This window comes from Elephas maximus, chromosome 21, assembly GCF_024166365.1.
Source record: "Elephas maximus indicus isolate mEleMax1 chromosome 21, mEleMax1 primary haplotype, whole genome shotgun sequence".
Classification (NCBI taxonomy): domain Eukaryota; kingdom Metazoa; phylum Chordata; class Mammalia; order Proboscidea; family Elephantidae; genus Elephas; species Elephas maximus.
Window position 1 is genome coordinate 38,532,436 of NC_064839.1, and position 16,681 is coordinate 38,549,116.

Consider the following 16,681-nt stretch of genomic DNA (forward strand, 5'->3'; position numbering starts at 1 on the left):
CCATTTATCACCTCATATGGAGAAAAATTGCCTCTGCTCTTGCCTCTCTTCATTCCATTTTTCCCACATTACTTTTTTTTTTTTTAATTGTGCTTAAAGTGAAAGTTTACAATTCAAGGCAGTTTCTCATACAAAAACTTATACACACATTGTTACGTGACCCTAGTTGCTCTCCCTACAATGTGACAGCACACTCCTTCTCTCCACCGTGTATTTCCCACGTCCCATTCAACCAGCTCCTGTCCCCCTCTGCCTTCTCATCTTGCCTCCAGACAGGAGCTGCCCATATAGTCTCATGTGTCTACTTGAGCTAAGATGCACACTCCTCAACAGTATCATTTTGTCTTATAGTCCAGTCTAATCTTTTTCTGAAGAGTTGGCTTTTGGAATGGTTTTAGTTTTGGGCTAACAGAGAGTCCTGGGGCCATGACCTCTGGGGTCCCTCCAGTCTCAGTCAGACCATTAAGTCTGCTCTTTTTACTCGAATTTGAAGTATGCATCCCTCATTTCTCCTGCTCCATCAGAGATTCTCTGTTCTGTTCCCTATCAGGGCAGGCATTGGTGGTAGCCAGGCACCATCTAGTTCTTCCGGTCTCAGGCTGATGAAGTCTCTGGTTTATGTGGCCCTTTCTTCCTTGTGGGCTTGTATTTCACTTGTGTCTTTGCTGTTTTTCATTCTCCTTTGCTCCAGGTAAGTTGAGACCAACTGATGCATCTTAGACGGCCACTTGCTAGTTTTTAAGATCCCGGACGCCACTCACCAAAGTAGAACGTTTTCTTAATACACTTTGTTATGCCAATTGACCTAGATGTCCCCTGAAACCATGGTCTCCAAGCCCGCACCCCTGCTACTGTGTCCCTCGAAGTGTTTGGTTGTATTCAGGAAACTTCTTAGCATTTGGATTAGAGCAGTTGTGCTGACTTCCCCTGTGTTGTGTGTTGTTTTTCCCTTCACCTAAAATAATTCTTGTCCACTATCTAATTAGTGAATACCTCTCCCCCTCCTTCCCCACCCTTGTAACCATCAAAGAATGTTTTCTTCTGTGTTTAAACCTTTTCTTGAGTTCTTATAATAGTGGTCTCATACAATATTTGTCCTTTTGCCGCTGACTAATTTCACTCAGCAAAATGCCTTCCAGATTCCTCATATTATGAGATGTTTCATGGACTCATTGTTCTTTATCATTGTGTAGTATTCCATTGTGTGAATATACCATAATTAGTTTATCCATTCATCTGTTGATGGGCACCTTGGTTGTTTCCATCTTTTTGCCATTATAAACAGTGTTGCAATGAACATAGGTGTGCATATATCTATTCATGTGAGGGCACTTATTTCTCTAGGATATCTTCCAAGGAGTGGGATTGCTGGATTGTGTATGGTACTTCTATTTCTAGCTTTTTAAGGAAGCACCAAATCAATTTCCAAAATGGTTGTACCATTTTACATTCCCACCAGTAGTGTATAAATGTTCAGTCTCTCCACAGCCTCTCCAACATTTATTATTTTGTGTTTTTTGATATCTCATTGTTGTATTGATTTACATCTTTCTAATGGCTAAAAAAAAATTTTTTTTTTTAATGGCTAAGAGCATTTCCTCATGTATCTGTTAGCCGCCTGAATGTCTTCTTTGGTGAAGTGCCCGTTCATATCCTTTGCTCATTTTTTAATTGGGTTATTTGTCTTTTTTGTTGTTGAAGTTTTGCAGTAACTTGTAGATTTTAGAGCTTAGGTGCTGACTGGATTCATCATAGCCAAAAATTTTTTCCCACTCTGTAGGTTGTCTTTTTACTGTTTTGGTGATGTCTTTGGATGAGCATAAGTGTCTGATTTTTAGGGGCTCCCAGTTATTTAGTTTCTCTTCTGGTGTTTGTGCATTGTTAGTAATGTTTTGTATACTGTTTACGCCATGTTAGGGCTCCTAGCATTGTCCCTATTTTTTCTTCCATGATCTTTATTGTTTTAGATTTTATATTTAGGTCTTTAGTCCATTTTGAGTTAGTTTTTGTGCTTGGTGTGAGGTATGGATCTTGTTTCATTTTTTTGCAGATGGATTTCCAGTTATACTACCACCATTTGTTAAAGAGCTGCTATTTGACAAAGGCCCATTTAACTGACTTTGGGCCTTTGTCAAATAGCAGCTGCTCATAAGTGGATGAATTTACATCTGGATTCTCAATTCTGTTCCATTGGTCTGTGTATCTGTTGTTGTACCAGTACCAGGTTGTTTTGACTACTGTGAGGCCTCCCGCATTGTTCTTCTTTTTCAATAATGCTTTAGTTATCTGGGGCCTCTTCCCTTTCCAAGTGAAGTTGGTGATTTGTTTCTCCATCTTATTAAAAAATGCCATTGGAATTTGGATCAGGATTGCATTGTATCTGTAGATCGCTTTGGGTAGAATAGACATTTTTCACAATGTTGAGTCTTTCTATCCATGAGCAAGGTATGTTTTTTCCACTTATGTAGGTCTCTTCTTGTTTCTTGCAATAATATCTTGTAGTTTTCTTTGTATAGATCTTTTCCATCTCTAGTTAGATTTATTCCTAAGTATTTTATCTTCTTGGAGGCTATTGTAAATGGTATCGATTTGGTGATTTCTTCTTCAACGTTCTCTTTGTTAGGGTAGAGGAATCCAACTGATTTTTGTATGTTTATCTTGTATCCTGATACTTTGCTGAAATCTTCTATTAGTTCCAATAGTTTTCTTGTGGGTTCTTTAGGGTTTTCTGTGTATAAGATCATATCATATGCAAATAGAGATACTTTTACTTCTTTCTTACCAATATGGGTGCCTTTATTTCTTTGTCTAGCTGAATTGCTCTGGCTAGGACCTCCAGCACAGTGTTGAATAAGAGTGATGATAAAGGGCATCTTTGTGTCGTTCCCATTCTCAAGGGGAATGCTTTCAGAATCTCTCCATTTAGGATGATGTTGGCTGTTGACTTTGTATAAATGCCCTTTATTATATTGAGGAATTTCCCTTCTATTCTATTTTGCTGAGAGTTTTTATCATGAATGGGTGCTGGACTTTGTCAAATGCCTTTTCAGCATCAATTGATAAGGCCATGTGGCTCTTGTCTTTTGTTTTATTTATGTGGTGGATTACACTAATTGTTTTTCTAATGTTGAACCATTCCTGCATATCTGGTATGAATTCCACTTGGTCATGGTGAATGATTCTTTTGATATGTTGTTGAATTCTGTTGAGAATTTTTATGTCTAAGTTCATGAGGGATATAGGTCTGTAATTTTCTTTTTTTGTGGTGTCGTTACCTGATTTTGGTATCAGGGAAATGGTGGCTTCATAGAATGAGTTAGGTAGTATTCCGTCCTTTTCTATGCTCTGAAATACCTTTAGTAGCCGTGTTAACTGTTCTCTAAAAGTTTGGTAGAATTCTCCAGTGAAGCTGTCAGGGCCAGGGCTTTTTTTTGTTAGAAGTTTTTTAATTACCTTTTCAATTACTTCTTTTTTTTATAGGTTTATTTAGTTGTTCTACCTCTGTTTGTGTTAGTTTAGGTAGGCAGTGTGTTTCTAGCAATATGTCCATTTCCTCTAGCTATTCCAATTTGTTAGAGTACAATTTTTCATAGTATTTTGTTATGATTCTTTTAATTTCAGTTGAATCTGTTGTGATATCATCCATCTCATTTCTTATTTGGGTTATTTGCTTCCTGTCCTGTTTTTCTTTTGTCACTTTGGCCGACAGTTTATTGATTTTATAGATCTTTTCAAAGAACCAGGTTTTGGTCTTGTTAACTCTTTCGATTCTTTTTCTATTCTATATTTCATTTAATTCTGCTCTAATTTTTATTATTTGCTTTGTTCTAGTGCCCAAGGGTGTCTTTTGCTATTCTCTTTCTATTTGTTCGAGTTGTGGGGTTAATCCTTTGATTCTGGATGTGTGCATTTATTGCTATAAATTGACCTCCGAGCACTGCTTTTGCTGTGTCCCAAAGGTTCTCGTAGAATGTGTTTTCATTCTGATTTGACTCTATGAACTTCCTTATTCTGTCTTTAATTTCTTCTATAAACCAATAGTTTTTGAGCAGGATATTGTTCAGTTTCCATGTGTTTGATTTTTTTTCCTTGCTTTTTCAGTTATCGATTTCTACTTTCATGGCTTTATGGTCAGAGAAGATGCTTTGTAATATTTCAATGTTTTGGATTCTGCTAAGGCTTGCTTTATGGCCTAAGATATGGTCTGTTCTGGAGAATGTTCCATGTGTGTCGGAAAAGAGAGTGTCCTTGGCTGCTCTTGGGTGGAGTGTTCTGTATATGTCTATGAGGTCAAGTTGGTTGATTATGGCATTTAGACCTTCCATGTCTTTACTGAGCTTCTTTCTAGATGTTCTGTCCTTCCATGAAAGTGGTGTGTTGAAGCCTCCCACTGTTATTGTGGAGCTGTCTATATCTCTTTTCAATGCTGTTAAAGTTTGTTTTATGTATTTTGGAGCCCTGTCGTTGGGGGGTAAATATTTATTATGGTTATGTCCTCACGGTGTATTGATCCTTTATTCATTATATAGAGTCCTTCCTTATCCTTTGTGGTGGATTTTACTTTAAAGTCTTTTTTTTTTTTTTTTTCAGAAATTGATATTCCACTCCTGATCTTTTTTAATTGTTGTTTGCTTGATATATTTTTTTCCATCCTTTGAGTTTTAGTTTGTGTCTTTAAGTCTAAGGTATTTCTCTTGCAGGCAGCATATAGACTGATCGTGTTTTTTAATCCATTCTGCCACTCTCTGTCTCTTTATTGGTGCATTTAGTCCATTTACATTCAGGATAAGTATTGATAGGTATGAGTTTAGTGCTGTCATTTTGATGTCTTTTTTTGTGTGTTGTTGATAGCTGCTTTGTTCCACTTAATTTTCTGTGTCGAGTCATATTTCTTTATACATTTTCTTTTCCTCTTTTTCATTGTTCTTGATTTTGTATTTGTTGAGTCTTTGTGTTTTTCTTGCTCTTTATTTTGGTCTGTAGGATTGTTAGTTTCCTTTGTGGTTACCTTAATATTTACCCCTATTTTTCTAAGTTTAAATCAATCTTTTATTTCTTTATATTGCCTTTACTTCCTTTCCATATGAAAGATCTATGACTAAATTTTTTAGTCCCTTTTTTTGTTTTAATATTGTCATCTTTTGCATAAGGCTGTCTCTGCTTCCCTGTTTTGAGTGTTTCAGCTTTGATTTATTTTTGTGATTTCCCTATCTGGGTTGATATCTTGTTGCTCTGTCCTGTGTTCTAGTTTTGGGTTGTTATCTCATGTTATTGACTTTCTAACCAGAGGACTCCCTTTAGTATTTCTTGCAATTTTGGTTTGGTTTTTGCAAATTCCCTAAACTTCTGTTTGTCTGGAAATGTCCTAATTTTGCCATCATATTTGAGAGATAGTTTTGCTGGGATATATAATACTTGGTTGGCAATTTTTTTCCTTCAAGGCTTTATATATATCATCCCATTGCCTTCTTGCCTGCATAGTTTCTGTTCAGTAGTCTGAGCTTAGTCTTATTGACTCTTCTTTGTAGGTGACTTTTTGTTTCTCGCTAGCCGCTCTTAAAATTCTATCTTTGTCTTAGGTTTTGGCAAGTTTGATTATAATATGTCTTGGTGACTTTCTTTTGGGACCTACCTTGTATCCCCACATTGCTTTAAAAAACACACACACACACGCAAACCTGTGTTATCCCTTATTCAAAATCTCCCAATGAATTCTCATCACACTTAAAATCTCAAGTCCTTTCCAAAGCTCATAAGGACCTGCACAGTCCAGTGCTTACTTACGTTTATTATTTTATCTTCTACCTTTCTAACCCACATTCGCTCTGCTTTGGACACTCAAGATTCCATGCTTGTCTTATATATGCCAAGCATGCTCTTGCCTTGAGGCCTTTGAACTTGTTGTTCCCCTGGTTGATATCCACTTCAGCTTGTGTGCTCCAACCTTTAGTAGTCTCATATGACACTTCCTCCAAGTAACTTTCTACAGTCATGCTACCTAAATTAACAGCATTGCTATCTCCCCACCAAACTTTATCTCTTTATCCTACTTTATTTTTCTTCATAGCTCTTATCATTACTTGAATATTGGTGGTTATTGTCTCTCTCTCTCCCTCCTCAAATGTAGGCTCCCATGGACAGGGATTCTGTTTTTTCCACTGCTGCATTCCCAGCACTGGGAACAGGTTTCGTGTGTGATTGAAAGTCATTGATTATGACTGGACATATTGATTGAAAGACGAATGAACATCAATCCATTTTGCTTGCCCATTTTTCCCTGGGCTGTTGGGTTTTGTTGGCTTGTTTTGATTTGTAGGAGCTTTTTAATACATTAAGAGCTTATATAGTTGTAGATATAGGTATGTCGTTGTTGGGTGCCATCAAGTCACTGCTGATCTATAGTGACCCCATGTACTACAGAATGCAACACTGCCAGATCCTCCAACATCCTCACAATCGTTGCTTTGTTTGAGCTCATTGCTGCAGCCACTGTGTCAATCCGTCTTCTTGAGGTTCTTCTTTTTTGCTGACCCTCTACTTTACGAAGCATGATATCCTTCTCCAGGGACTGGTCCCTCCTAATAACTTGTCTAAAGAGTGTAAGACAAAGTTTCGCCATCCTTGCTTCTAAGGAGCATTCTCACTGTACTTCTTCTAAAACAGATTTGTTTGTTCTTCTGGCAGTCCATGGTATATTCTAGATTCTTCACCAACACCATGATTCAAAGGCATCAATTCTTCTTCAGTCTTCATTATTCATTGTCCAGCTTTCACATGCATATGAGGTGATTGAAAACACCATGACTTGGGTCAGGCACACCTTAGTACTCAAGGTGACATCTTTGCTCTTTAACACTCTAAAGAGATCTTTTGCAGCAGGTTTGCACAATGCAGTGTGTCGTTTGATTTCTTGTTGCTGCTTCCATGGGCAGTGGATCCAAGTAAAATAAAATCCTTGGCAACTTCATCTTTTTTCCATTTATCATGATGTTGCTTATTGGTCCAGTTGTGAGGGCTTTTGTTTTCTTTATGTTGAGATATAATCCATACTGAAGGCTGTAGTCTTTGACTTTCATCGGTAAGTACTTCAAGTCCTCTTTGCCTCCAGCAGGCAAGGTTGTTTCATCTGCATATTACAGGCTGTTAATGAGTTTTCCTCCAATCACAATGCTGCATTCTTCTTCATATTGCCCAGCATCTCGGACTATTTGTTCAGCATACATATTAAATAAGTATGGTGAAAGGATACAACCCTGATGCACAGCTTTCTTGATTTTAAACCATGCAGTGTCCTCTTGTTCTGTTCGAACAACTGTGTCTGAGTCTATGTACAGGTTCCTCATGAGCACAATTAAGTGTTCCAGAATTCCCATTCTTCGCAATGTTATCCATAATTTGTTATGATCCACACAGTCAAATGCCTTTGCATAGTCAATAACACACAGGTAAATATCTTTCTGATATTCTTTGCTTTCAGCTAAGATCCATCTAACATCAGCAATGATATCCCACATTCCACATCTTCTTCTGAATCTGGCTTGAATTTCTGGCAGTTCCTATTGATGTACTGCTGCAACCGTTTTTGAATTATCTTCAGCATAATTTTACTTGCATGTGATATTAATGATATTGTTTGATAATGTCCACATTCCATTGGATCACTGTATCAGACAATGTTCCGCTGTTATCCATAAGGTTTTCGCTGGCCAGTTTTTTCAGAAGTAGACAGCCATGTCCTTCTTCCCAGTCTGTCAGTTTGTCTACTGTGGAGGCTTGTGGGTTACTGTGATGCTGGAAGCTGTGCTGCTCGTATTTCAAATACTAGCAAGGTCACCCATGGTGGACAGGTTTCAGCAGAGCTTCCAGATTAAGAAGAGCTTGTAGACTAAGATACAGATATAGACTAAGAATTTACAAAGATTAATCTGGGGAATTGATACCTTTATGATGTTGCTTCCTATTGGGAGCATGGTATGCTTTTCCATTGGTTCTAATCTTCATTTGTGTCCCTCAGTAATATTTAAAAGTAAAATACATTCATATAGTTTTTGCTCATCTCTTGTCAGATTTATCTTTTGTGTTGTTGTTATTATGTGCTGTCAAGTTGGTTCCAACCCATAACTACCCTATGTACAACAAAACAAAACACTGTCTGGTCCTGTGCCATAGTCATGATGGTCATGATCGTTGCGATGTTTGAGCCCATTGTTGCAGCCACGGTGTCAGCCCATCTCATTAAGGGTCTTCCTCTCTTTCACTGATCCTCTCCTTTACCAAGCATGATGTCCTTCTCCAGGGACTGATCACTCCTGATAACATGTCCAAAGTATTTGAGATGAGGTCTTGCCATCCTTGTTTCTAAGGAGCATTCTGGCTGTACATCTTCCAAAACGGATTTGTGCGTTCTTTTGGCAGTCCATGATATACTCAAGATTTGTTGCCAACGCTATAATTTAAAAGCATCAATTCTTTGGTCTTCCTTATTCACTGCCCAGCTTTTACCTGCATGTGAGGTGATTGAAAACACCATGGCTTGGGTCAGTCACACCTTAGTCCTCAAAGTGACATCTTTGCTTTTTAACACTTTAAAGAAGTCTTTCACAGCAGGTTCGCCCACCACAATACATAGTTTGATTTCTTGATGGTGCTTCCATGGGCAGCTATTCTTTTGTGTAGCTATTGTAAAAGAAATTTTATTTCTCTATACCTTGTAAGTATTGTTTGTATATAAAAAGGCCATGGATTTATGTTTATTTAGTACCTAACCACCTTGCTGAATTATCTTTTTTTTATTAACTTTTATTGAGCTTCAAGTGCACGTTTACAAATCAGGTCAAACTGTCACATATAAGTTTATATACACCTTATTCCGTACTCCCACTTGCTCTCCCCCTAATGAGTCAGCCCTTCCAGTCTCTCATGACAATTTTGCCAGCTTCCAACTCTCTCTATCCTCCCATCCCTCCTCCAGACAGGAGATGCCAACACAGTCTCAAGTGTCCACCTGATACAAATAGCTCACTCTTCATCAGCATCTCTCTCCCACCCACTGTCCAGTCCCTTTCACGTCTGATGAGTTGTCTTCAGGAATGGTTCCTGTCCTGGGCCAACAGAAGGTTTGGGGACCATGACCGCCGGGATTCCTCTAGTCTCAGTCAGACCATTAAGTACGGTCTTTTTGTGAGAATTTGGGGTCTGCATCCCACTGATCTCCTGCTCCTTCAGGGGTTCTCTGTTGTGCTCCCTGTCAGGGTAGTCATCAGTTGTGGCCAGGCACCAACTAGTTCTTCTGGTCTCAGGATGATGTAGGTCTCTGGTTCATGTGGCCCTTTCTGTCTCTTGGGCTCTTAGTTATCGTGTGACCTTGGTGTTCTTCATTCTTCTTTGATCCAGGTGGGTTGAGACCAAATGATGCATCTTAGATGGCCGCTTGTTAGCATTTGAGACCCCAGACACCACATTTCAAAGTGGGATGCAGAATGTTTTCATAATAGAATTATTTTCCAATTGACTTAGAAGTCCCCTTAAACCATGGTCCCCAAACCCCCGCCCTTGCTCCACTGACCTTTGAAGCATTCAGTTTATCCCGGAAACTTCTTTGCTTTTGGTCCAGTCCAGTTGAGCTGACCTTCCATGTATTGAGTGTTGTCCTTCCCTTCACCTAAAGCAGTTCTTATCTACTAACTAATCAGTAAAAAACCCTCTCCCACCCTCCCTCCCTCCCCCCCTCATAACCACAAAAGTATGTGTTCTTCTCAGTTTATACTATTTCTCAAGATCTTATAATAGTGGTCTTGTACAATATTTGTCCTTTTGCCTCTGACTAATTTCGCTCAGCATAATGCCTTCCAGGTTCCTCCATGTTATGAAACGTTTCACAGATTCGTCACTGTTCTTTATTGATGCGTAGTATTCCATTGTGTGAATATACCACAATTTATTTAACCATTCATCCGTTGATGGACACCTTGGTTGCTTCCAGCTTTTTGCTATTGTAAACAGAGCTGCAATAAACATGGGTGTGCATATATCTGTTTGTGTGAAGGCTCTTGCATCTCTAGGGTATATTCCCAGGAGTGGGATTTCTGGGTTGTATGGTAGTTCTATTTCTAACTGTTTAAGGTAACGCCAGATAGATTTCCAAAGTGGTTGTACCATTTTACATTCCCACCAGCAGTGTATAAGAGTTCCAATCTCTCCGCAGCCTCTCCAACATTTATTATTTTGTGTTTTTTGGATTAATGCCAGCCTTGTTGGAGTGAGATGGAATCTCATCGTAGTTTTAATTTGCATTTCTCTAATGGCTAATGATCGAGAGCATTTTCTCATGTATCTGTTGGCTGCCTGAATATCTTCTTTAGTGAAGTGCGTGTTCATATCCTTTGCCCACTTCTTGATTGGGTTTGTCTTTTTGTGGTTGAATTTTGACAGAATCATATAGATTTTAGAGATCAGGTGCTGGTCAGAGATGTCATAGCTAAAAATTCTTTCCCAGTCTGTAGGTGGTCTTTTTACTCTTTTGGTGAAGTCTTTAGATGAGCATAGGTGTTTGATTTTTAGGAGCTCCCAATTATCTGGTTTCTCTTCGTCATTTTTGGTAATGTTTTGTATTCTGTTTATGCCTTGTATTAGGGCTCCTAAGGTTGTCCCTATTTTTTCTTCCATGATCTTTATCGTTTTAGTCTTTATGTTTAGGTCTTTGATCCACTTGGAGTTAGTTTTTGTGCATGGTGTGAGGTATGGGTCCTGTTTCATTTATTTGCACATGGATATCCAGTTATGCCAGCACCATTTGTTAAAAAGACTATCTTTTCCCCAATTAACTGACACTGGGCCTTTGTCAAATATCAGCTGCTCATATGTGGATGGATTTATATCTGGGTTCTCAATTCTGTTCCATTGGTCTATGTGCCTGTTTGTTGTACCAGTACCAGGCTGTTTTGACTACTGTGGCTGTATAATAGGTTCCGAAATCAGGTAGAGTGAGGCCTCCCACTTTCTTCTTCTTTTTCAGTAATGCTTTACTTATCCAAGGCTTCTTTCCCTTCCATATGAAGTTGGTGATTTGTTTCTCCATCACATTACAAAAATGACATTGGAATTTGGATCGGAAGTGCATTGTATGTATAGATGGCTTTTGGTAGAATAGACATTTTTGCTATGTTAAGTCTTCCTATCCATGAGCAAAGTATGTTTTTCCACTTAAGTAGGTCCTTTTTAGTTTCTTGTAGTAGTACTTTGTAGTTTTCTTTGTATAGGTCTTTTACATCTTTGGTAAGATTTATTCCTAAGTATTTTATCTTCTTGGTGGCTACTGTGAATGGTATTGATTTGGTTATTTCCTCTTCGATGTTCTTTTTGTTGATGTAGAGGAATCCAAGTGATTTTTGTATGTTTATCTTATAACCTGAGACTCTGCCAAACTCTTCTATTAGTTTCAGTAGTTTTCTGGAGGATTCCTTAGGGTTTTCTGTGTATAAGATCATGTCATCTGCAAATAGAGATAATTTTACTTCCTCCTTGCCAGTCCGGATGCCCTTTATTTCTTTGTCTAGCCTAATTGCTCTGGCTAGGACCTCTAGCACAATGTTGAATAAGAGTGGTGATAAAGGGCATCCTTGTCTGGTTCCCGTTCTCAAGGGAAATGCTTTCAGGCTCTCTCCGTTTAGAGTGATGTTGGCTGTTGGCTTTGTATAGATGCCCTTTATTATGTTGAGGAATTTTCCTTCAATTCCTATTTTGGTGAGAGTTTTTATCATAAATGAGTGTTGGACTTTGTCAAATGCCTTTTCTGCATCAATTGATAAGATCATGTGGTTTTTGTCTTTTTTTTTATTTATATGGTAGATTACATTAATGGTTTTTCTAATATTAAACCAGCCTTGCACAACCTGGTATAAATCCCACTTGGTCATGGTGGCTTAATTTTTTGATATGTTGTTGAATTCTGTTGGCTAGAATTTTGTTGAGGATTTTTGCATCAGAGGAATATTTTTATCAACTATTTTGTAAATGCAAGTTTTTTTAGTAGCTCTAAAAATATTTTTAAGGAGGAAATCACACTTCATCCTATTTTTTAAAGTATAAATGCTTTTTTTTAAGAGGTGAAATCATTTGCTGGTTGTTTATTTTTTGGCACAACCAGAAAATAGTGGGCTGTTGAATTGTGGAGGGCTTTGACTGTCTTGGGTGTCAACCTAACATTCCATAGGTGGGGGGGCGATTTTTATATCCCATAATACAAAGAATACTTAATGGCAATCGGAGTTGAAGTCATGCATTTATATGTCCTGAACATTTTTAATTACTTTTATTTCCGTGTTCTTTTTTAGTAGAATTGTTTCCTAGAGAAAACCTCTCCCTCATCATGGCTCTCCCTCTCAGCACTGTTCGTTCTGTAACATCTTTGTTCATGGTGGTCCAGTTTTCCTAATAACTTTATTGTGTGCTATGAAAGGTTAAACATTTGAGTGTGTAGTTTGTGTGATGTTAAGTTGTGAATTTAGCGGGACTTGCTATGTAATACCTTATTAACGATTGACGATAATTGGTACTTCATATCCTCTTAAGGAAAATTTGCCTCCATATTTAAAGCTGGAATTTAGAAAAGAATTATAACTACACATGGCTTTTTAGATTTTAGGTACGTACATTAAGAATTGTGTACAGATTGTTCATAATGTCTCTGGATTGGTCCTCAAAACAACCAATAAAATATCGTTTATGAAAGAATGTTTTCAAGTGAATGGAAAAAAAAAAAAAACCTTAGTTAATAAAGCAGTGGCAAGGTTTGAGAGGATTGACTCCAATTTTGAAAGAAGTTCTGCTGTGGGTAAAATGCTGTCAAACAGCATCGCATGCATACTACAGAGAAATCTTTCATGAAAGGAAGAGTCAATCGATGCCGCAAACTTAATGGTGCAGTTTTTTAACGGTTTCTTTTACTTCCTCACTAGGATTTATTACTGACGGAAACTCCTTTCTTTTGGGCAATGTTCTGCTTCGTCAGATTCGCAATGCTGATACTGCCCTCTTTCCAAGGAGAGTATCTCCCCAAGAACAAATGAAGGCATCTCACCAAGATCAGGAGGATACAGAGAACTACGGAGTTAACTGGGGGCCCCCTGATACAAATACCACACAATCAGACAGCATTTGGCATTATCAGAGTCAGGAGACCTTGGGTGGCTATCCCATCCAAGGGGAATTTGCTACCTACTCAGGGGGAGGATATGTTGTGAGACTTGGAAGAAATTCCAGTACTGCACTCAGGTAAGCAGGCCTGAGCGCTGAACAAGAGTATCAGGGCATTTGGTTCTGTTTGTTCTTGGAACAATAGAAATTCAAGATCCACTTTAATAGTTTCTTCTGTACTGTCTGTGACACGTGTTCAGCCTCAATCTACAGGTATGTTTTGGTTTGGCTGTTTGCTAAAACTCATTGCTTTATTCATCTGGAGAAACATATCAATTTCAATCCTAGGGTGCAGTAGTTTGGGCAAACTAATCTTCAAATATAAGAGCAAACACTGCCTTTTATGAATCATGACATACAAATCCTGAGAATCTTTATCCTTACATATTTTAAGAAAACCTAAATTAAAATTATCTCTTAATTTAAATTTACAGCAGGAAATTCATTAGCCCCCTCCAAATGCTAACCAAATAATGACATTTTCATTCCTTCCATCTCTCAAAAATGGAAGAGCTGTACTAAAGAGTAGCATTTAATACTTCAAGTAGAAGTAGTTTACATAGCACATAAATTTAATTCTACTTCAGACCTTAAATGCCAGACATATTCCCCTAAGTGTTTAACCTTGGTGTTAATGCTTTTGTGAGAACTTTACTAAATTTAAACTCACGTTAATAACAGTGAAAGTTTGGGCGTTAGTATCATAAAATATTTTATAGAAAAACTAGATTGGGAAATGTAGCCTCTTACCTGGTATGTGACAGTGATACTGTAAATACCAGAGCATTTTCCTCCTTTGTGGTATTAACTGGAGAAAGTAGTTGGCCCTGTCCTTCTCCTGTTTCTCCAGAGTTCTACAGCATCTTAAACAGAGCCACTGGCTGGACCAACACACCAAAAGCCTCTTTGTGGAATTTGTGGTCTTCAATGCTAACGTCAACCTGTTCTGTGTTGTGACCCTGATTTTGGAGTGCAGCAAACTGGGTATGAAGGCCGCTTCTTTCCTGCCTCCATGACTTGGCTATCTCAGGGCACGGCCCAATTTCTTTACCTATCTTATCCCATTAAAATACATTATTTTAAGTAAAGTTATTAAACATAAATATAATTTTAAAAGTCAAATAGTTCTTCAAGGCTTAGGACAAAAACTGGCAGTCCTTTGTCACCCCCACCTCCTCAGAAGCAACTACTTAACAGCTTTTTAAACTATTTTTCTTGAAATTTAAAAAATATTAACATGCTTATGGGATATTTTATAAATTTTCCATTTTAAATGTTATCTTTTATTTTTTTTCTAGTGAAGATGAGGAATTAGCTGTCTTATACCCAACATATCCCTAACATATACACACAGACACACACACACCTTTCTCTTTCTTAATTCTCCCAACATAGTAATATAATTTTTGTTTAGTTTAATATTGAGTATTTCCATTTTCATGATTATTTAAATGTTCAAAATGCGCCATGAAGTATATATTACAATTAAACTTCCTTTCTTGTACAATTTTTTGTTTTCCTTAGAATTTATAATTACATTCTTTTTTTTTCTAAATTTTATTTATTTTGTTGTTGAGAATATACACAGCAAAACAAACACCAAGTTTCTACATGTACAATTTGGTAACATTGATTACATTCTTCAAGTTGTCAACCATTCTCACCCTCTTTTTCTGAATCGTTCTTCCCCCGTTAACATAAACTCACTGCCCCCCTCAGGTTCCTATATAATCTTTCAAATTGCTATTGTTACTTTGAGCCCATATAGTTCTTAAAAAAGCATAATGCTCAAGACAGACCTTTTTTACTAGTTAAGCTAAACTATTGTCTGATCATATCATCCACAAATAGAGATAATTTTACTGTGTCTTTTTCAATCTGGATACCTTTTATTTCTTTTTCTTGTCTTATTGCTCTGGCTTGGACTTCAAATACAATATTGAATAGAAGTGGTGAGAGCAGGTACCCTCATCTTGTTCTCAATTTTGAGAGAAAAGCTCTCAGTCTTTCTCCATTATGTATAATGGTGGCTGTTGGCTTTTCATATATGCCCTGAATCATATTAGGGAATAACTTTCTTTCTGTTACTTGCTTGGCTTTGCATGTATCCATCATTAGTTCATCTCTAAATTCTTCCTACAAGTTAAAATCTCCTCTCATTCTTTTCAGAAGTATCAAGGAAACAATAATTTGATCTTTTTCTTAAAGATACCTTTCCTGGGGCCCTCTGACTTCTTGCTGCAGTCTGGATTGGTTGTTTTCTGTGCCTGCTTTACAGCTCTCCCCCTGGGTTCTCCGTTCACCATAATGATGGCAGTTTGATTTCCAGCCCCTACTCCCAAAAGTTTTTAGACTTGTCTCTTTGTCCCAGGCTTATGAAAGGGCCTTATGGTAAATCCTTTAATCTAGAAACTCATGTCCTTCAGTTCTGAGAAATTGTATATTTCTTTCATAATTCCCTTGACTCCATTTTGTTCTCTTTTTCTGATATTCATAATATTTTTATATTGAAACTCCTGGACTCTTCTAATTTTGTGTTTTTGGTTCTACTTTCCATCTTTTTCTTCTAACTTTTAAGAGATTACTTCAACCTTTTCTTCCAACCTATTTGTTGAATTTTTCATTTCTATAATAATTTATTACAAAAAATTTGTTCTTATAGTATTTTTTCCACAGCATTCTATTGTTTTTTTATGAATGTGATGTCCTCTCTTAACTGTCTGAGAATTATAGCTTGTAGTTTTTTCTTCTGCTCCTTCACTTCTCTAATTCCTTTGAGCTTCTTTTATGTTTTTATTTTTGTCTCCTGTTTTTGATGTTTTAGCGTCTGGCATTTCATATTTAAGAGGGAGGCGGTAAAAAGCTAATAAAGCACTAATTAGAAGCTCTGTTTTAGTTATCTTGTGCTGCTATAACAGAAATACCACAAGTGGATGGCTTAAAGAGAAATTTATTCTCTCATAGTCTAGTAGGTTCCAAGTCCAAATGCAGGGTGTCAGTTTCATGGTGTCTGCTTATTTCAGACTTTCAGTCAGTTCTATTTTCAGTTCCAAGGTACCTGCTGCCTCCAATTCCTGAGACTTCCTAGGGTTTTGTGCTAAGAATTGGCTTGCTTCTGGGTTTCCTACACTGCTGGCTTGAGTTGCAGCTTTCTTAAATCAGCTAAGTCGGTGCCATTCATCTGCTTTCTGCCTTTTAACATTTTGCTCTCATCTGCCCCCCTCTTCTTTATCTTTGGGTCTATTTTTTATCCCTTCACTGTCATTGTAGTGGCATTTCATGAGGGAGCAGAGGAAAACTGGCATGTTTTATTCCTCCTCCTTTAGCAGGAAGTCTGTTCTAATCCATTATCCTTGCTCCTCTTCCTTGTCTTCCCAGAATCTACCCACAATTGTCCTGCCATTAACCACCAGGTGCTACTTCTAATCAGGATGTTTTTTTCCCCCAGACCCACACAGAGCAGACCACTCCCTTATACTGTTTATTT

At 37.6% G+C, this 16,681-nt stretch overlaps 1 protein-coding gene across 4 annotated transcripts in view; it reads left to right on the top strand.

Moving 5' to 3' along the window:
- PKD1L3 (polycystin 1 like 3, transient receptor potential channel interacting) overlaps nucleotides 1-16,681 on the top strand; it is an 86,103-nt gene that overhangs the window by 62,942 nt on the left and 6,480 nt on the right. For 3 of the 4 annotated variants that reach the window (XM_049864772.1, XM_049864769.1, XM_049864770.1), the window contains 2 exons: nucleotides 12,957-13,272; nucleotides 14,045-14,178. In XM_049864772.1, coding sequence (XP_049720729.1) covers nucleotides 12,957-13,272; nucleotides 14,045-14,178 — 450 coding nt within the window. The remainder of the gene's footprint in view (nucleotides 1-12,956; nucleotides 13,273-14,044; nucleotides 14,179-16,681) is intronic. The other variant, XM_049864771.1, reaches the window with a different exon arrangement.